General features: G+C 36.5%; 2 protein-coding genes across 2 annotated transcripts; both read right to left on the bottom strand.

Annotated features, from left to right (window-relative positions):
• Positions 1–921: 921 nt before the first annotated feature.
• Positions 922–15,103, bottom strand: LOC145039086 (cycloartenol Synthase-like). The gene is made up of 4 exons (XM_078987215.1): positions 15,045–15,103; positions 14,865–14,945; positions 12,890–12,972; positions 922–1,324 (listed from the first exon to the last, which is right to left on the bottom strand). Exons 2-4 carry the CDS (start codon positions 14,889–14,891, stop codon positions 1,072–1,074), a joined length of 363 nt encoding a protein of 120 aa, XP_078843341.1. The 5' UTR covers positions 14,892–14,945; positions 15,045–15,103; the 3' UTR covers positions 922–1,071.
• A 779-nt stretch (positions 15,104–15,882) lies between these two features.
• On the bottom strand, positions 15,883–16,428 carry LOC145040580 (putative mitochondrial protein AtMg00820). Its single transcript, XM_078988491.1, has 3 exons — positions 16,411–16,428; positions 16,109–16,306; positions 15,883–16,053 (listed from the first exon to the last, which is right to left on the bottom strand). Exons 1-3 carry the CDS (start codon positions 16,426–16,428, stop codon positions 15,883–15,885), a joined length of 387 nt encoding a protein of 128 aa, XP_078844617.1.
• Between the last annotated feature and the right edge of the window lie 5,366 nt (positions 16,429–21,794).

The raw sequence follows: 21,794 nt of genomic DNA, 5'->3' as shown, positions 1-21,794 counted from the left end.
AACTTAAATATAAATTTGAGTTTAACTTAAACAACCTAAAAAATATTTTGTAAATAGTTAAGAGTAGTAAACTGTAGTGTCTTTCTAATAATGATTATAAATTGGTTAACAAGGTTAAATAAATATCATACCTAAAGTGTAATCATAAATAAACTAAATTTTAATTTTAAAATAATATATTTACCTTTACTTTTAAAGTTATATCTTTAACTTTTAACATGTTATACTTAATTTATTAGATTTAAAATGTTGTTATATGTAAACCATTATCAGTTTAAAGCCACAAGTTTTGAACAGTTTCGAAAAAAAATAATTAAATTGTTAATTTAAATAAAACATTACATTGACAACTTAAATATAAATTTAATTCCACTTAAAAACCCAAAGAATACTTTATAAATAGTTAAAAATGATAAGTTGTAGTGATAAATGCAAAAATTCAATTGTAATCTCAATTTACCTAAAATATTTTCTAAAAATATTTTTATAATCGTTAAAAGTTTTCAAATAAGTACCTTAAAATAACTTACAATAACAATAGTTAAAATAACTTTATATAAATGATTATATTGTTACCTTTAAAATCAAAAAACAATGTTTGATGTTTTAAATAATTATAATGATAGAAATTAAAACATTAAGAAAATAAATTTTAAAAAATTAATGAACAATAAAAAGAACTATAAATGACATTAAACAATATTATATTTAATTTTATTCATATGTAACCTGCGGGTAGAAATCATTCAAACGATTGAGATTATCCAGTTATAATAGATGTATATATTATCATATAATTCAAAATAATCAATATATTATATCAATACGGTATACGAATTATTATATTAAATTTAACAACAAAGTTATTGTTATATTTAAAGAAAAGATATATTTATAAAAACTTAAACTCTACTTCTTGTATCATCTTGGTGTTGCCAAATTTCTAATAAAAATGATTACATGAAGGTACAAAAGTTTGCTCCCTTTCTTTTTAGATGGCCTAAGAGCACCCCTATAACATAGCACTTGAATATATAAATCTTGGAGACAAAAAATAGAAAAAGAGAGATCTCATTTTGACGAATACCCCATTTTGTTTCTCAACAAATTCCAGTTCGTAAGTTTCTTCAAAAGAGACCATTTCAAGACTCTTTTCAAGTTCAAACGCGATACAAATGAATGGAAGATAATTACCATTAAAGTAATTTTAGCTTGGCACCTGAAGTACCCGACATTTGTATTCTCCCAAGGCCCAAATTGGGAAGATGTTTCTAAATGCAGCATATGTAAGCATGCAGTTCCTATTAAAAACCCCGATAATCTCCTGCAAAATTTACAACATTTTTTCAGCCATGGATCGCTTTACTTTTTTCTTATCATCAATTTGAAAATATAACAATCCAATGCATTTTGTTCAAAGAATGCTTTGCTGGTAATCTGAACATGTCAAACGAATTAGGAATTTCAAGGAATAATTTTTTTCATACGTTTTTTTGGAAGAAAAAGAATGAAATTTAGTTTCAGTTACTTTTTATATTTACGTTCAAGTTTTGTAAATGTACCAAAATGATTCAGACGGTAAATAACAAGTAATATAAATTTGCATAAAGAATTTATTTATTTATATTGAACGTCAAATATAATATAATTCTAAACTACTCCTATATTTACTTTATGTGTCCGAGACTTTAACCCTCAACATCAAGAAAAGAAGTCAACACCTGATACCGCTGGGTTAGAAGTCCTTTGATAAAAGAATTTTTCTAATATTGAAAAATATTATAAACTACGGTTTATTAATTTTTTATTCACGAAAAAAAAGATCAACTATATTTAGCTAAAAATAAGTTATACATATTAGAATGGAAATGTTACTTTTTGAAAGCAAAAAAATTCTAAAGTTATTTTTTATGTAGAAAGGAATTAAGAATTAAATTAACTTTTTAGAAAATAAAAAGATTGAAGTATTTTAACAGTGATGGAATTCTTAGACTCATAATCAACTCATCATTTTTCAACACCAAAAACACCAATCTTCTCCAAATGGTACATCTAAGTCATATCTAGGCTAAAAAAAGAAAAAAAAGATTTGACAATTTATTAAATTATTTTCGAAATTTGGATGTATGCATAATCAACAGTTGTACGGACTACTGATGAGCACAATCAGCAGTCATAGTGATTGCGGATGTGCACAATCAGCAGTCATATTGATTGTGTATGTGCACAATCAGCAGTCATATGGACGGCTGGTTGTGCTCATCAGTAGTCCATATAACTGTTGATTGTGGTCAGCAGCAGTCCTTACAAATGCTGATTGTGCTCTTCAGCAGTCATACAAAAAAAACAAAAAAAAAAACATCAAATCTTTTTTAAGCCTAGATATGGCTTAGATACACGATTTGGAGAACATTTTTGTTTTTGGTGTTGAAAAATGATGGGTTGATTATGAGTTCACAAGTTGTTACAAAGCTTTTGCTTCTGTAAGAACTTGCTCTCTCTCTCTCTCTGTGTGTGTGTGTGTGTCTCTCTCTCTCTTTCTCTATGTGTGTGTGCGTGTGTGTGTGTGTGTATATATATATATATATATATTAAATGTGCACAATCAGCAGTCATATTAATTGTGGATGTGTACAATCAACAGCCATATGGACTGATTATTGTGCTCATCAGTAGTCCATATGACTGTTGATTAATTATGTAGCATTTTGGTCCGTAACTTCAAAAAAAAAAGTGTGCAAAAAGACCCCTTGTGGTATTTTCTAATTTTGGCCTTGGGGGTACATCGTGTGTAAGTGGTGTACGTTGAGTGTACTGGGGCACACCCTAGTACACTCAACGTACTTTCCATATAAGAAAACCCTAATTTTTAGGGTGTGATTCGTATTTAAGCATACTTATGGCCTCATTTCATCCACCTTATATGTCTCCATCCCTCTCATACATCTTTCCAACCCTAGTTTCGCCTTACAGAGCATTTTCAAGCTTAGAGTTTGTATTTTGGTGCCTTAGAAGAAGAAGGAAGGAAGCCAAGCTCATCTTGAAGGAGTGGAACACTTGGATCTAGGATTTCTACATCATTTGTAACCTTCCTAAGGTATAAAGCCTACAACTTTATCCCTCTAGCATCTACATCTAATTCTATATGTCTTCTGGAGCTTTTTGGTCCGAAAAGGTTAGATCTTGAACATGGCAAGTTCTTGATCTTCGAGTTAACCTTTCGGACCTTATGAGGGGTCTTAAGTCATAAATATGGGTTCCAAATCGCTAGTTTTGCTTCTTGCATCATTTAGAAGGTCTTAATGGAGTAAGACCTTGAGTTAAGCACTTATTGATCATGCTATGTAATAAAGTTAGAGACTTTATGGCTCCTAAGAGTATTTTAGCCATGGATCTGAAGTATAAACATAAGAGCTTAATCCATTAAGCTTTTAATAGATTTTAGACTTCCGAGGGGTATGTCCCCTGCACTTAGAGTACGCCCTGTATACGAGGTCAACCACCCCGATGGTGGTCAACGTGCAAGGTTGCATGTATGCCCAGCGTACCTTCGGAGTACGCCCCGAGTACGTACCCTAAGTTGACTTGGTTGAGTTCACTCAGGTGGATTGACTCGGTTGACCTAGTTGGTTTGACCAATTTGACTTTAACCAAGTTTGACCTTAAGGGTATTTTGGGTATTTTGATGGAAATTCGTCATTTGGTGGGTACAGGTGTTAGTTAGAGATCCGAGATTCGGAGGCGAGACCTTATCAGCTCATGTTCAGTTTGTGAGGTGAGTTTTCCTCACTGTACTTTCGATCGAAGGCACCAAGGTTGGCCCCTTGGATTATTATCCTGGTTAATCGTATGTTGGTATATTGTAGTGATCTGTTAGATGTGTATCTGGCTATATAGGATAATACTATGCTTAGTGATCCGTAGGATCTGTCTGATTGTCTATTGACTGGTCATATGTATGCTTATTTGTTATGTATATGTCAACATGGTTTATGTGTGGTTGGGTTAAGTCGGACTAGTGTAGATTGAAGGCCAAGAGACCCAAGGCGTCTCGGATAGACTGTAGGCCCGAGAGGCATATCAGTTAGGTTGAAGTCTCGGGGAACCTTCCAGATAGGCTGAGGCATACCAGTGATGCTAAAGGGTATGTGAGCATACCAGATAGTCTGTAGTCCGGTGGGGCATACCAGTCAGGCTGAAGGCTCTATCAGCATGTTGTTTGTTATTATGATTATGTATTGTGTTGGTACTTTGGGGGATCTCGCTAAGTGTTAGCTTACTGTTTTGGGTTGTGTTTCAGGTACTTCAGATGAACGAAGGAAGGTGAAGGCATCACCATACACATCCTTCTATTTTGTCTTATGATTTTTTGAGACTCTAATGTTGAAAATGTTTTGAAAACTATATTTGTAAACAATTTGTGAATTTGGGTTGGTTTTAAAAGGTTTAAATTTATCATGATTTTTATGGATGTTACAAGTTTGTATCAAAGCCTTGGTTTGAGTGAATTGGAGGAACACTCATGCGAATCCAGTCTTAAACTAAGGAAAAATATTTTAAAAATGATTTTCAAATTGTTCTCAAAATAATAAAAGAGTATACGATATGTACGATCAGTCGGAGCCAGTAAGTAGACCCCAAATTACCACAATGTTATTTGATCTTGTGACATGTTAGAACAACATGCTAGTTATGGATCTTCAGGAATTGGATGATAGAATTTTCTGATTATATGATGCTTGATAGCCTAGGGTTCTTCCTTATATGAAATTAACATCTTTATTGTAGTTACTTAGTGTATGCATCATAATTATACATTACTAAGATTCGTTAGCCTGAGAATGTTTTGTTTGACCTTATTTCTTGTTCTTGGTTGATGAAGGGCTTAGGGGTAGGATCAGATGTTCAACAGTCTATCGGTTCTAGTGTTATGTATGATTAGCATACACGAGTGTTGCAGGGTTGGTGGAAGTTTCATGGATGAGTTGTCTGGGATCAGTCGGCCAGTTTCGTATTGTTTAGCCTTCCTCTCGGGAGTGAGGATTGAGTGTATGCGTTTTCTAGTGTGTATTTTAGTGTTTATGAGATGATCCTTGAGACAAATATGGGTAGGTGTAGTAGGTAGTATAGGCCCGTACTACTGGAAGCATATGACCCGTACGTGTAATAGGGAAGTCACAACCATAGGGCTTTGTTGGGAGTTGGTTCCCCATATATGATATGCATGTTATCTGATATCTCCATGGTTTATTTTCAGTATGGTGATGACACGGCGTTTCGAAGCAGGATCCGGATCAGGATCAGGGATAAGTGGCTAGAGTGGGCAAGCTATATCCAAGGACAGTATTAGGGAGATCCTTCAGGAAGAGGTTGTTGCTCACTTTCGAGCACAGTTTCCAAAGATGTTTGGGTCTATTAAGACCGCCATGGTGGAGTATTTTGATGAGCGTTATGTTGATTTTTCTGAGACTGATGTTGCTGTAGCCACCGCAACCGTTACGGATGCAGGGATTGGTGCTAGGAAATCCTTTCAATATCAGGACTATGACAATACAAAGCCCCTAACATTTGATGGAGTTCAAGATCTGATCATAGCCATGAGGTGTTTGTCTGACATCGAGGGATGTTTCTTCATTTGCTCTTGCCTAGCTGACCAGAGGTTCAAGAGCGCTCTGAACCTTTTGCGGTCCGGAGCGAAGGATTGGTGGATGATTGTTACTAGCTCGTATTCTTTTGATTAGAGAGCTGTTGTGACTTGGGAGCAGTTCTTGTAGATGTTCCATTCTAGATATGTTCCAAGGGTGGAGCGTGAGAGATGGACCAGGAGTACTTGGGTTTGAGACAGGGGACTGAGTCGGTGATGGAGATCACCAAGATGTTCATAGAGACGGCCATGTTTTGTCCTGATTTTTCTACTTCTGAGCAAGCTTAGATGACCCATTACTTGAGCGTGATCAAGACGGATATCAGACAGTTTGTATCCACTAAGCATTATGGTTCTTTGTTGGAGTTGTAGGAGGCCACTAAGTGGCGTGAGATTGAGATGGATCTCCAGACAATGAAGCGATTCAAGGCCGCTGATACTAGATTTTGGAGGTCATAGGGGCCACAGTTGTGGGAAGTGTGGCACGGTTCATGAGAGGGTCTATCAATCAGGCTATGTATGCCAAAAATGTGGCAAGGAAGGGCACTATGCAAGGGATTTTTGTCAGACAGCCCAGTTCCAAGTGCTAGAATTTGCTACAACTGTGATCAGGTTTCCCATGTGAAGGTTAACGGTTTATTGTTCACCGCCAAGCCGGTGAAGGCCCCCGTTCCCACTACTTTGAGGACCACCGATGGGCACTAGGGGAAGGCGGAGCCCCAAAGGGCTCGAGGTTGTGCTTTCCAGCTCACTACTGAGGAGGCCAGAGCAGCTCCAGATGTCATCACCGGTATGTTTCTATTTATTTTTCTATTGATTATGTTTTATGTTTGCTGATATATATATACCCCTGATAGGTACATCGTTAATGAACTCTTTGCTTGCTCTTGTTTTATTTGACTCAGGCACGAGTCGGTCCTTTATATATCAATCATTCAGTAAGGAGTTTGATATGCCTATTGGGGAGTTAGACTGTCCATTGTGGGTTTCTATCGCCAACGAACACATGGTTTCTGCATCTGTATTATTAGGGTTATGTATTAGAGATCTTCAGAGTGCCTTATCCGATTGATCTGATCCCCATCTCCATGGGGGATGTGTGCGTGATAGTGAGTATGGGCTGGCTAAGTAAGTTTGGTGCCATGAATGATTGTGAGGGCCAGCTAGTGGTACTTCGAACCCCAAGTGGGGGAGAACTTGTTATCTAGGTGGAGGGAACTCGGATTGGTTAAGGGTTTTGTTCGGCAACCAGGGCTCGACATTATATTCAGCACGGGTGTTTCGATTATCTGGCTTATGTGGTTGATACATTAAGTTGGGGGCAATGGTTTTTCCTTCAAGATTTGGAGACATTATCTTTATGGGTTCCTTTGTACGGTTTACACGGATCATAATAGTTTGAGACGTCTTATGGATCAGTCGAACCTGAACATTAGGCAGCACAGGTGGCTGGACATGGTCATGGATTATAACTGTGAGATCCTTTACCATCCGGGTAAAGTGAATGTGGTAGTGGATGCTTTGAGCCGCAAGTCACCTGGATCTTCGCTCGGGGAGATGTGTATAAGGATATCTGTTTGACTATAGAGGCTCGGGTTGAAGGAGTTCGGAAGGAAAACTGGAAACATGAAAGGATCAAGGGTGAGATCGACCGGTTTCTCACGGGTTGTTGACCCGGTGTGGTCAGGTTTGGGTTCCACTTTTGGGTGGGATCAGGCAGATTGTGCTAGAGGAGGCTCATAAGTCTCACATTTCTATTCACCTGGGGCCATCAAGATGTACCGGGATTTGAGATTGAGATATTGGTGTTTGTGTATGAAGAGAGATATAGTTTGGTATGTCGAGAGGTGCTTAACCTGTAGATTGGTCAAGCCCGAGAATTAGACGCCGCATGGCAAGCTACAACATCTGTAGGTTCCCATGTAGAAATAGGAGTAGATCACTATATATTTTATCACTAAGTTACCGAAGATTGCGAAGGGTTTTGATGCTATACGGGTCATCGTGGATCGATTGATCAAGAGTGCCTACTTTTCCTATCTGGGAGAGCTCTTCGGCTGAAAAGTTGGCCGATGTGTATGTTAGGGAGATCGTTGATCATCATGGGGTTCCGTTCTCCCTTGTTTCAGGCAGATGTTCCACGAGGAACTGGGCACAAGGTTACATTTCAGCACTGCTTACCATCTGCAGACCGACTGCCAGAGTGAGCGGACGATATAGACCCTTGAGGATAGGTTGCAGGCATGTGCTATTAATTTTGGTGGGAGTTGGGATTCCTACCGACCTCTTGTGAAGTTCTCCTACAACAACAATTATCACTCCAACATTTTTGCTTCGCCTTTTGACCTCTTGTATAGTCGGAGATGTCGTACTCTGGTTTGTTGGGGGAGGTTGGTCATAGGGTTATGGAAGGACCGAAGTTTTCCTTCAAACCACAGAGCTTATCCAGCAGATCATGCAGAGACTGCAAACAACACAGAGTCGGCAGAAAATCTATGCTGACAGGCGTCAATCCGAGTTTGAGTTTCAGGTCGGTAACATGGCATTACTGAAGGTCTCACCTTGGAAAGGGGTGATATGCTTCTGGAAGAGGGGGATGTTGGGTCCCTGGTATATTGGGATTTTCTGGGTGATTGCTAAGCCTGGAAAGGTAGCTTACAAGTTGGATCTACCTGAGGAGCTTAGTCAGCTTCACAGCACATTCCATGTTTCGCAGTTGCAAAATCGCATATTGGATGATGAGGCGGTGATTTCCTTGGGTGATATTCAGGTCAATGAGTGCCTGAACTATGTTGAGAGGCCGATAGCTATATTGGAGAGAAATATGAAGGTCTTGCGCAACAAGAAGATACCTTTGGTAAAGGTATAGTGGAAGCATTAGAGAGGCTCTGAGTGGACCTGGGAACCAGTGGCTGAGATGCGGGAGCATTATCCTGAGTTATTCTTCGCAGAATACTTTGAGAACAAAGTATAAACCAAGTGAGGGAAAATTGTAACATCCCGATGAGTAGGTACTTCTAAATTCAACCCTATAATTTAATTATGATGCATTTTGATCCCTAAGTTCAAGAAAGTGTGCAAAAGGAGCCCTATTGGTAATTTTGTAATTTTGTCCTAAGGAGTACGCCATGCATACATGGTGTAGGATGGGCGTACTTGATAGATAAGGAAACCCTAATTTTTAGGGTGTGACTCTTATTTAAGCAAACTTATGGCCTCATTTCATCCATCTTATCTGCATCCATCCCTCTCATATGTATTTGCGACCCTAGTTTCACCTTGAGGAGCAATTTCAAGCTTAGAGTGTGTATTTTGGTGCCTAAGAAGAAGAAAGAAGGAAGCCAAGCTCATCTGGAAGGAGTGGAACACTTGGATATGGGATTTCTACATCATTTACAACCTTCCTAAGGTATAAAGCTTGAAACTTTATCCCTCTAGTATGTCGGTCTAGTTTTGGATATCTTTATGGAGCTTTTTGGCCCCAATAGGTTGGGTCTTGAACATGGCATGTTCATGACCTTTGAGCTGACCATTCAGACCCTAGGAGGAGTCTTAAGTCATAAAATGGGTTCGAAATGGCTAGTTTTGCTTCATGTATCATTTAGAAAGTCTTAATGGAATAAGACCTTGAGTTAAGCACTTATTGATCATGCTAAGTAATAAAGTTAGAGACTTTATGACTCCTAAGAGTACTTTAGCTATGGAACTGAAGTGTGGACGTCAGAGCTTAAGACATTAACCTCATAATGAATTTTGGACTTCCGAGGAGTACCCCCCGCGTACTCGGAGTACGCCCTACATACGAGGTCAACCACCTCGATGGTGGTCAACGTGCGAGGCTGCATGTACGCCCAACGTACCTTCAGAGTACGCTCCACATATGCACCCTAAGTTGACTCGCTCGAGTTCACTCTGTTGGGTTGACTCAGATGGGATGACTTAGTTGACCTAGTTGGTTTGACCAATTTGACTTTGACCAAGTTTGACCTTAAGGGTATTTTGGGATTTTGAGGAAATTAGTCATTTGGTGGGAATAGGTGTTAGTTAGAGAGCTGAGATTCAGAATCGAGACCTCATCAACTTCTGTTCATTATGTGAGGTGAGTTTTATTCACTGTACTTTTGGTTCGAAGGCACCAAGGTCAGCCCATTAGATTGTTATCTTGGTTTATCGTATGTCGCTATGTTGTAGTGATCTGTCAGATTTGTATCCGGGTATATAGGATGATGCTATGCTTAGTGATCTATAAGATCTGTCTGATTGTCTGTTGGCTAGTTATATGTCTGCTTATCTGTTATGTATATGTCGACATGGTTTATGTGTGGTTGGGTTGAAGCATACCAGTAGACTGAATGCCAAGAAACCAAGGGCGTCCTGGATAGACTGCAGGTCCGAGAGGCGTACCAGTCTGGCCGAAGGCCCGAAGAACGTTCCAGATAGGTTGAAGGCCTAGTAAGGCGTATCAGTCATGCTGAAGGTTCTGTGAGCATATCAGATAGTTTGTAGGCCGGTGGGGCGTACCATTCAGGCTGAAGGCTCCGTATGCATGTTGTTTTTTTATTGTGATTATGTGTTGTGTTTGTACTTTTGTGGATCTCGCTAAGTGTTGGGTTACAGTTTTGGGATATTTTTCAGGTACTACAAATGACCACAGGAAGGCGAGTGCATGACCTTACACATCCTCATGTTTTGTCTCATGATTTTTAGAGACTTTGATGTTGAAAATGTTTTGAAAACTATGTTTGTAAACAATTTGTGAATTCGGGTTGGTTTTAAAAAATTTAAATTTATCATGACTTTTATGGATGTTACAATATATATATATATATATATATATATATATATATATATATAGGGTCCAGATCCGGTAGGAACCCAAAAATTGGTATGAACCACGATAATTGTTCTCCACTAGTCATTTCGTCAATGACACAAATGTCAGACCGATTAGTTGGTTGTGATGCGTTCGCACACATATCCATGAAAACATAATACGGACTCGACTGAATAATCATGTGTGACGAACGTCGATCGAACGTCATTTAAATACTTTTTTCATTTCTTTTACGTTTTTTTTTTAATTTTTAATTTTTTTTATATAAAAAAACTTTTTTAGGTAATAGTATATTCGGTTTTTAAGTTTTTTTTTTTGTTTTTAAATTTTTTTCCCGCTTTTTTTAAAGTGTTTTTTTAAGAAAAAAACGTTTTATGATCAATATATACTCGGTTTTTCAGTTTTTTAAGTTTTTTTTTGTTTTTTCTAATTAAATATTGGTTAGAGTTTGTGATGTTTAACCATTATAAAGAGTTTAGAATCATAACCATATTATTATCATATATTTTGAATCATTTTAATTTAGATCATATAATTTTGATCATATCATTTCGAATCATAAAATTTTGGATCATATCATTTTGAATTATAGTAATTTGGATCATATCATTTATGAATCATATGATAGTGGATCATAATATATTAAACAAAATAAAGTGTGTCTTCAATATAATATTTGAATCATTGTATGTTTTGAATCCTTTAATTTTGAATCATAAAAGATATAATAATTAAGGATCATAAAATATTTGAATCAAAATATTTTTAAATCATAACAAGTTAATTATCATAAACAAGTTGAATCATAATATTTTTGAATAATAAATATTTTGAATCGTCTTAATTTGGATCATATTATGTTAAATATTTTTTTTAAAAAACTTTCAATCTTTTAAAATCAAGCTTGGTATCTAAAACTCTTTATTTTCTAAAAATTCTTTTTACAAACTCATTCGTATTGTTAGTAGAAGTATTGTTTATAATTTTAAATTTTTGGAGAATTTTTTTTTTCGGGGGGTTTTTTTTTATAAATAATAAAAGCTAAAAGAATAATCTTTGCAAATCTTCATGATTATGCTCATCTTGTAGAGAATTAAATTTATAAAACTTTGGTTTGTTAGAAATATTGTTTCATTGAAAAAAAAAAGTTATTGCTAAAAACAAAACAGATTAAATAAAATATATGTTTCAACCAGTAACACAACAACATGGAGAGATGAAAGTCGCCACCTTGGGTGAGAGGGTAGGAGCATAAAATGCTTCATTCATGTTACTATAATACCCTCAATTATTATTAGATTCCAAGCCATTTTCCAATAATTTCATACCCAGTCCCTCGTTTTTTTAGAACTAGTCAAATTTTAGGATTAAATCTCAACCTTTCATTTTCTATGATAAGCGGTCACGATTTGTTCTAGTGGTTCCTATTTCTGAGTTCTTAAATGATCAATATATATATATATATATATATATATATATATATATATATATATATATATATATATATATATATATATATATATATATATATATATATATATATATATATATGAATCAGCAGTAAAAAAAATCAACATCCAAAAAAAATCGTTAAATCATTTTTTTAGACTAGATATGGCCTAGACGTTAGATTTCGTTAATATTTGTGGTTTGATTTTGAAAAATGATTTTTAGATTAGTTGTTCTCAAGTTCTTTCGAGAACCAAAAGATTTGTAAGAACTTGCAAACTCATAATTAAATCTATTTTTTAGACTAGATGGCATAGAACCAAGTTCTTTTGAGAACCAAAAGATTTGTGAGAACTTACGAAATCATAATTAGCTCATTATTTTTCAAAACCAAAACACCAATCTTCTCCAAATTGTGCGTGTAAGTCATATTTAGGCTTAAAAAAGATTTGTTGAATTTTTTTTGTTTTTTTGTTTTTTTTGAAATATGGATTTATGTACAATCAGCAGTCATATGGACTACTGATTAGCACAATAAATAGTCATAACTGTTGATTGCGCTCATCAGCAGTCTATATGACTGTTGAGTCAATATAACTGTTGATTGTTCATACATGTAAATTTCCAATATAAATAAAAAAAAAAAAAAACTTGTCAAATCATTTTTTTTGACTGTAGATATGACTTAAATGCACCATCTGGAGAAGGTTGATGTTTTTACTTTTAAAAAATGATGAACTGATTATGAGTTGGAAAGTTCACATGTTTTTTTAATTCTCACAATTACTTTATATATATATATATATATATATATATATATATATATATATATATATATATATATATATATATATATATATATATATATATATATATATATATATATATATATATATATATATATATATATATATATATATAATTTCTTACTCAAAGACAATGAAATTGACAAGTGATATTACCTGTTGTGGAAAATCTCATTTCCCATATGAGAGTTAATCAATAGTTTTGCTGCGTTGTGCAATGGCGTTTGGTCTCTCTTTGCCTATATAATTTAAAACTTAAATAAATTATGAGATATGTATATGGTTCCATGTTGTATGTATATATATATATATATATATATATATATATATATATATATATATATATATATATATATATATATATATATATATATATATATATATATATGGTTAGGGATGTCAACGGGGGCAAACAGGACGGAGAGTGCATCCCCTGCCCCCGCTCCTGCCCCCGAGATGTTCAGCCTTCCTACCCCCGCCTCCGCCCCCGAATCCCCTTTATTACCCCCACCCCCGCTACCATTCTCCCGCCCCCGATTGATTTTGGGTTACCTTTTTTTTCTAAAAGAAATTGTTATTTATGAAAAAAGAAGTTATTTTTTAAGTAACAAATAATTATTTATAGCAAAATTTTATTTGTTAAAAATAAAAAAGTAATAACATCTTAAAAACATTATACTAACAACTTAAAAACATGTTTTTGATGAATTTTGGAAGATCGAAATCATGTTATTATTTATTATATTTATATAATTAATATATGTGTAATTTATTAACGGGGTCTCCATGGGGGTTTCGGGACGGCATTGCCTACCCCGACCCCACCCCCAAATTAAAACGGGGGTTAACCTTGCCCCCGCCCCCGTACCGACCCCTGATATTTTTTAAAAATTTCCTCCAAACGGGATGGAGCCCCCACGGGAACAAGGTTCCACAGGACTTTTTGACATCCCTACCTAATAATGCTATTATTTACAATTATAATAATTATATTACGTTTTAAGCTTATTGGTATACGATGACTTCAATTATATTTTGGAACTGGATTAGGCTCTATGATATGTTAACAAAAATACATTTTATCAATTTCTTAATAAAAATTAAATATCCTCCTACTTTTAATGCATGTAATATTTAAGCTGAACGTGATCTATCATCACATTCATTGTATAAGCTGAGACAGTATATTGTCAATCCATGTATGGAACACTTGAAGGAAGTAAGTAAAGTACTAGCAGTACCGGAAAATGACAAGTACTCTAGAATTGAATTACACATCATCTCTAACATAACTTCCTCCTATGACAATTTTAAAATCACTAAATATGTGGAGAACATATAGGCAGCTCCTATATAGTTTTAGATGCCATTACGGACACTCTATTTACTAGGAGCATATAGAGTCCAATGCTATATATCAAAGAACCATAGGTCTAATACTTTGACCTACAATTAGTGATTGATGGAAGATCAACTTCGTAGTAAGACACCTTTTATCAATGGAAACCTTATTATATGGAGAAATATGAAACAAAATGTGGTTTCTTGGTATAACATCCAATGGATCAATGAGCATAATGAAGTGTCAATATTTCAGAAGCTAGGGACCAAATTATGGTAGATGGCTAAGGAAGAAGCTACTTGTGCCACAAATCATCCTTGATGATTTGACAACGAAATGGTATGATTGCTATTCTACCATGTTTATGTTGCTAATATTATTACAAAGGTACTAAGTAACTCTAACTTTAAGAAGTTTGTGTCGAAGCTAGGAATGAAGACATATATTCTCTAGCTTGTATGCAAGTTTAGGAACACATGATGTTAGAAGCTACTCTAGGAAACAAGTATCTAATAAGCTTTTTTATGAGATACCTTATAATTAGGCCTATACAACTGAGTTTTCGTTCTATTAGGGTATTCCATAAACCTTGGATCTTATTTGGTAATTGTTATTCTTCGATGCCATGGGCGTTTTCTAAATTTATTGGAGTATTTGGATTAACATACACTTTTTTCTCTACATGACTTAGAACATTTTCTTTTGCTTTCTTCATTTTAATTCAACTTGAAAAAACACCAGAAAGATAAAATAAAATGATAAAGATCGGCAGTGAATTTGGGTGTATACCTGGTCAGTATCAATGAGGGCTAGCATAGCCCATCCCGTATTTACAACGTGAGATCGATTCCCCTCAAGATTGGTATACACCTACATAGAAAACATTAACATATTGATGAAAGCGTGGACAAATCGAAATAATTCAGTTTTAACACTTGTATTCACTTATTAACTGAATTTCAATTTTACCTTGTTTTGACAAGAGAGATAGCTCTCTCCCCATCCCCCTGAAGCAAGTTGCTTAGACAATAAAACAATTTTTCAACTTGAGGTAATGGGAGCAGTAGACTACAATGAGCTTCTCACATAACTCTATAACGTATAACTTTACTTGAGTGTTTCTTACACTCAGTGATAAATCTTTGAGTATAATATTTTCAAAATGATGATCTACGAGATGGTTGAGACTCGACAATAATGTCTAGCAAAAGCAATATATAGATAGTTTGCATGTTTTTAGTTCAAGCATATGTTAGGAGGATACATAAGCACGATACATAATTGGTAATCTAACATCAAAGCAATATAATTGATTCCGGTTATAAAGCTCTTCATAAAAAAAATAAAAAAAAGTTCGTCCTCCGTTTAGTGTCTGTGAAACCCAGATTAGACTGAAAACTAGAAAAAAAGATTATTTTGTTGGTAAGCCTCCTATGTAACTAAAAATAAAACATAATACAAATACAATGTATAAATACAAAAACTAGGAACGTGATATTTTCCCATGAAGATACTTTCATTAAATCAAATATTTATATACAAATACAATGTATAAGGCCTCTTAAGATAAAGCGCTAAAAGGGCTACATTAAAAAACATGGAAGAATCACACTTGTTAGTAAAACCAAGGCAAGTAATAAACATAGAAAAGTGTTGAAACCATGCCTGGGGCGCATGTTTGAGTCCATATAAGATCTCTGAAGAAGAAAAACATGATCAGGTTTGTTTAGATCACGAAACCTTGGTGGTTGCTGCATATAAACGTCTCATCAAGGTGACTGTGAAGAAAAGCATTATTCACATCAAGCTATCGGATAGGCCAATGGTGTATGACAGCAATGCTTGGAACATTACGATTAGAAGCAGGTTTTACAACAGGACTAAAAGTCTTATCACAATCAATGACAGGTCTCTGGCTACGACGATTTGCAACAAGAAGAACTTTGTATCGAGACAATGTACCATCCATGTTAAGTTTCTTTTTTAAATAACTAAATGCAATTAATAATATTAGCACCCTGTGGTCGCTGTACGAGAACCCACATTTTGTTTTTAATAAGAGCACAATATTCCTCTTTCATTGACTTTAGCCAGTTAGGATCTTTAAATGCATGTAAATAAATGAGAGGAATAGGAGAAGTGAAATCAACATGAAGATTTAGGTTGCGTTTAGTTACGGAAAAACAATTTTCATTTTCTGTTTTTTGTTTTCTCTTTTCAATTTTCGTTTTCTGTTTTCATTTTTCATTGAAAAATTTAGAAAACGCATTTAGTTAAACTTATTCATTTTTCATTTTCAGTTTTAGAAAATTAGAAAATGTGTTTAATTGTGTACTTTTCTATCGGTTTTCATTTTTAAAAAACGATAGCGGTGGTAGGGTGTGGGTGGGGGCGGTGACGGTAGCGGTCGACGGCGGTGCTGGTGATGACAGGTGATGGTGGTGGCGGCGACAATTGTGTCAGTGGTCGTGATGGTGGCGGCAGCGGTGGTGGTGGTGGTGATGGTAGGTCGGTGATTGTCGTGGTGGTGTTGGGTGCGTGGGGGTGCGAGTGTGTGTTTGTGGGGGTAGGTGTAGTTTTTTGTGTGTGTGTGTTTATAAGGGTGGGGGTGGGGGTAGGTGTGGGTTTGTGTGTGGGTGGGTGGGTATGTATGTGTGTATGTGTGGGTTGGTGTGTGTGTGTATGGGTGGGTATGTATGTGTGTGTGTGTGGATGGGTATGTATGTGTATGTGTGTGGGTGCGTGTGTGTGTGTGCAGGTGCGGGTGCGTGTGTGTGTGTATGGGTATGTATGTGTGTGTGTTTGTGGGTGGGTGGGTATGCATGTGTATGTGTATGTGTGTGGGTTGGTGTGTGTGTGTGGGTGGGTATGTATGTATGTGTGTGTTTGTGGGTGGGTGTGTGTGTGGGGGGGGGGGGGTATGTATGTTTGTGTGTGTGGGTTGGTGTGTGTGTGTGTGTGTGTGAGTGGGTATGTATGTATGTGTGTGTGTTTGTGGGAGTGCGGGTGGGTGTGTGTGGGGTAGGTATGTATGTGTGTGTGTGGGTGGGGGTAGGTAGAGGTGGATGGGGTGAAGTGGGTGTGTGTTTATATTTTAGAAAAATTTTGGAATTAGAAAAATGTGGAAAACAATTATTATCAGTTTTCCAAAATTTTGCAACTTCTTTGTAATTTTAGAAAACGGAAAATTTTCAGTTTCCGTGAAAAATTTAGAAAAATAGACGAACTAAACGCGTTTTCAAAATTCTCATTTTTCTTGGAAATTTTTTCTGAAAAACAGCCCATTTTTCCACAACTAAACGCACCCTTAGTTTCTCATGAGGTGGTTTTTTAATTCCACATTTGAGACAGGTGACCATGGGGTAAGGAGTGTGAGATGTAGCAGACATAGGAGTAGTTGGGACAATCGTGATGGAAGGGTCAGCAACCAACATAGCCATAGGAAAGGAGGGCTCGAGAGGAGACACCTCCTCGAGAGTGGGAGCAGAAGACACGACGATAGGAGTTTGCATAACGTGGGAAACCAGATGGAGATCGTTGATTATAGGGTCCTCGGTAATGGGAGAGACCGACGAACGAGAATCAGTAATAGGAGGGATCACATGATCTAAAAAGGAATAAGAAGGAGCATCATCGGGAGTCATAGACCCGAAGGGAAAGACAATTACATCAAATACAACGTGTCGAGAGATGATAATTTGCTTTGTTTGAAGTTTTAGACACCAAGAACCTTTGTGATTGGATGGGTAGCCAAGAAAAACATAAGGGTGGATCTAGGAGAGACTTTGTGAGGAGTGACAATGTTTGGAAAACAAAGACAACCAAACATGTGAAGGTAATCATAGGTGGGATTTTTTCGAAATAATTTGCGAAATGGAGTATCATTTTGAATGGTGGTAGAGGGTAGAATACTTAAGATATGTTCAGACATGTGAAGAGCTTCTACCCAATATTCCAAAGGAAGACGGGCGTGAAAAAAGAAGAGTTTGAATGACATTATTCATAGAGCATAACATGTGTTTTGATTTTCTGTTTTGTTAAGATTTGTGTGGACACAAGAAACGCATGTCAATACCATTATCCTGACATAATTGTTGGAATTTGAGATTTTTGTACTCACCTCCATTGTCACATTGAATGATTTTGATGTCCGTTTGAAAATGATTTTGCACAAACGCACGGAAATGAACAAATTTATAGCAAACATCAAATTTCACATGCAAAGGATATACCCACAAACAATGAGAGAAATCATCTAAAAATATGACATAATATTTTGTTTCACTAACACTAGTAAATGGAGACGTCCATACATCAAAATGAATAATATCAAAGGGAGAATTAGAAACAAATTTTGATTAGCTAAAAGGTAACTTGACATGTTTTTCAAGTTGACATGATCCACATGAGCTATGAAACTTATTATTAGAACACAAAATGAAACGATTATCATAAGTTGCTTGAAGACTTGAGGATTGGGGTGACCGATACGTTGATGACAAACAAATCGAGCAACAGAAACAAGTAGGAGAGGTGACCGGATAGAGATCCCTAGTGCTCTCACTTCGTATAAGAGTTTTTTTGGTGTGTAAATCCTCTACAAAAAAACCAAGTGGGTCAAATTCAATAGAGCACATATTATCACATGGGAAACAACGAACGAAAATAAGATTTTTAATGATTTGAGGCATGATAAGAATGTTTTTTAGAGTAAGAGTGTGATGTGGATTAGGTTTTGAAAGAATAGAATGACCAACTTTATTTATAGGTATTGAAGATCTTTTTCTAACAAAAATAGAAGAAGGAAACTTATGATTATTAGAAACAGTTTGAATTATACATGCATGAAGGTGAGAGGTGGCCCCAGTGTCAATATACCATTATGTATTTCCCGGATCTTAAACCATCATTGCGTTGAACATTTAAGGAAGTGTTGTGGGATGCTAATCAGTGAATTGGGGGTGCTATTAGGCCTGATTTAGAGAGATAAAATCTTGTTAAGGAGTAGAGGAAGCTGGCGGGCCAAAGAAAAAATGTTGTTGTTGGGTTGTTCGAATATTGCTGGAATGGACCTGTACGAGTGGGCAATAGCCCACGATTGGACTGCACTATTGAAGCCTCTGGTTGATACCATCCATAAACCCAACCTGAAGATAGGCATACCTATTCTAGTTGTTGAAAATGGCCACCAAAAAAATTTCGGCCTCCATTGTCACAACCCCATGGCCACCACAATTATTCTGACCACCCCTGCCACACGAGAGGAACCTCCTCCGTGATTGGAATGTTGATGATTTGTCTTGGTAGAAAGAACTTGTGGGGAAGAAGAATGATCAAAATGAGAATGGAACCTTGATTTTGTTGTTCACGAAGCATCTCTTCTTCTTCTTCTTCTTCCGTAACAAGCATAGATCGAACCTCTATAAAAGAAGGTTTTGGTTTTTGATACCTGATGGTGGTAGTGACATATTGTAACTTGGGGGACAAGCCGCTGAGAGTGTAGACAATCAAATTTCTTTCAAGTACAGGGGCATCAACTTTTTGAAGTAGATCGCAATGCATTTGATCCGTGTGCAATAATTAGTTACTGAAGAATCACCAATCGTGATGTTTATGATTTGAGTTTCAAGTTGAAGAGCTTTGTTCTCTTTGTTATCACAAAATAGATTCTCAAAAGTGTTCTAAAGAACATATGCAGCACACTTTTTCTTAAGGGCCATTGTTAAAAGAGATTGAGAAAGAGTGTTGTAAATCCATGACTTGACAATGGAGTCATGGGTAGTCCATTCAGTAGAGGTGGAAACCTTCTCGTTTGGAGGTTAGAGATGATCATCAACACTGAAACCAATGTAGTTAGTTTCGAGCAATTCCCTCCATATGTTATAATCCATTCGATCAACATCCAAAACAAGAGGCACCACATGTTTGATATTGATGGTAGTGGATGGTTTTTCGGTATTAAGAGGGGTTTATACAGTCATGGTTGAAGAGAATAGGGAGAAGACAGAAGCAAGAGCAGAGGGAACAGAGGAGAAACGAAAAAACATAGAGTAGAGGAGAAGGGGTACGACCAGGGTTAAGGAGCCTAGTTTGATACCATGTGAACATGATATTTTCCCATAAATATACTGTAACGCCCGTAGATCTCGGCTAGTCAATTAAGAGATAATAAGGGTCGAAAATGACTTTTCGACAAAATATTATTTAGGATAAATAATCTTAACCAAGTAGTAGAATATGTCTCAAGGGTTCCGTACATATAAATAGCGTCGAAATCCGAGTTATAACGAAGAAGTTATGACCCATCGAAGTTTTACGTCAAAACCAGCACGGCACCGGGAGACGTAAATAGTGAATTTTTGACAGAGGACTTTTTGGCCTTAGTGATCAAAAAAAAGTTGTAGCATATGTTAAATCGAGAGAATGCATAAAAAGAACGCCCAAATCTAACTTTGTATAAGGACGTTATGATTTTTCGAACTTTCGGCTTAGCGGTGTACAGCCCGAAATTCGAATATTAGATCGAACGATTTTTAGCCAACACAACCTAAATGAGAATCGGATATCTCTTTAATAGTAGCACAACGATAAAAAGACAGACGAAAAAGGACTTTCGGATGAAGAAGTTATGAATTTTTAACGGACCAATCCAGTCACGGTATGTTAATAATATAACTTTTAAAATAAATTCAAAATTAGTTGATGAAGTATAAACGAAAGTTGTATATTACGTTCCTGCCTTCGTGTGGATATAAAGAACGTCGAAAATGGAGCTCATATGAGAAAGATACGAATTTTTGAAGTTGGCACTCGATTTTCCGAGATCTGATACGAAGTCGCTGACGTGGCGCTTTCCCAGCCGTCCGATGATGATCACTGAAGTCGCCTCGGATCGTGACATGTAGCCCCCTCACTACACCCAATGTCCGATCTCGTACACGCCGCGTTCTCATAGCCCTGATGGGTCCTGGAGAAGCCACGTCGCACCACCGAGCCTTCGCCACCTGGTCTTCTTATCTGAAGTTACGCCCCGTGTAACCTGCTGAACGCCCCGCGTAGTGCGAAGCCTTGCACCTATAAAAGGGGTGCGAGGGCAACCGGTTTTTCACACCAAAATTCATTCTCTCTCTAGTTTCTTTCTCTATCTAAGACTCCAAACAGTCCTTCTCTCCTTCCATCTTTCCTTCCTTCCATGTAGGCCTCTTACTATCCATATTGCAAGCAAGATGAATAGTTTATAGTCGACTCAATATCGGTGAAATCCCCCCATTTAATATCTTTAGTACCGATTCTCTTGTAGTGCACCCTTCATCGAAAGAGTAGGCGGTTGAAAGACCCACCTCCTTGATCGTTGCCCACGGAGCGGTAACGGGCGGAAAGAGCTATGATAGGAGTCGATGCCTTTCTGTCCCGAAAGGCTGAAAGCAAAAGGAGATATCCCTAAACCCTAGGAAAAACCCCTAGCACTCGAAAGAAGCCCCGAGGCTCCCGGAGTCCCGAGAAAAAGGGTCTTGTGGTTTCGAAACACTGCTCCAAGCGAAGCCCGGTTTTCGATAAAACCCGTTGTAAGTGAGCTACGCCTATGCTATTTTTAATATAGCTTCTAATTAATTATATTAACATTATTAGGACCTTAAAATAATTATTTGGGCTATTATTATGAGTTATATTGAGTGTTATTTAATGCTTATATAATAATAATAATAATAGCTAGACTAT

The sequence above is a fragment of the Lactuca saligna genome, chromosome 4 (assembly GCF_052625555.1).
Source record: "Lactuca saligna cultivar CGN05327 chromosome 4, ASM5262555v1, whole genome shotgun sequence".
Taxonomy (NCBI): Eukaryota; Viridiplantae; Streptophyta; class Magnoliopsida; order Asterales; family Asteraceae; genus Lactuca; species Lactuca saligna.
Note: the sequence above shows the minus strand (reverse complement) of the source record. Positions and strands in the feature narration are given on the sequence as shown.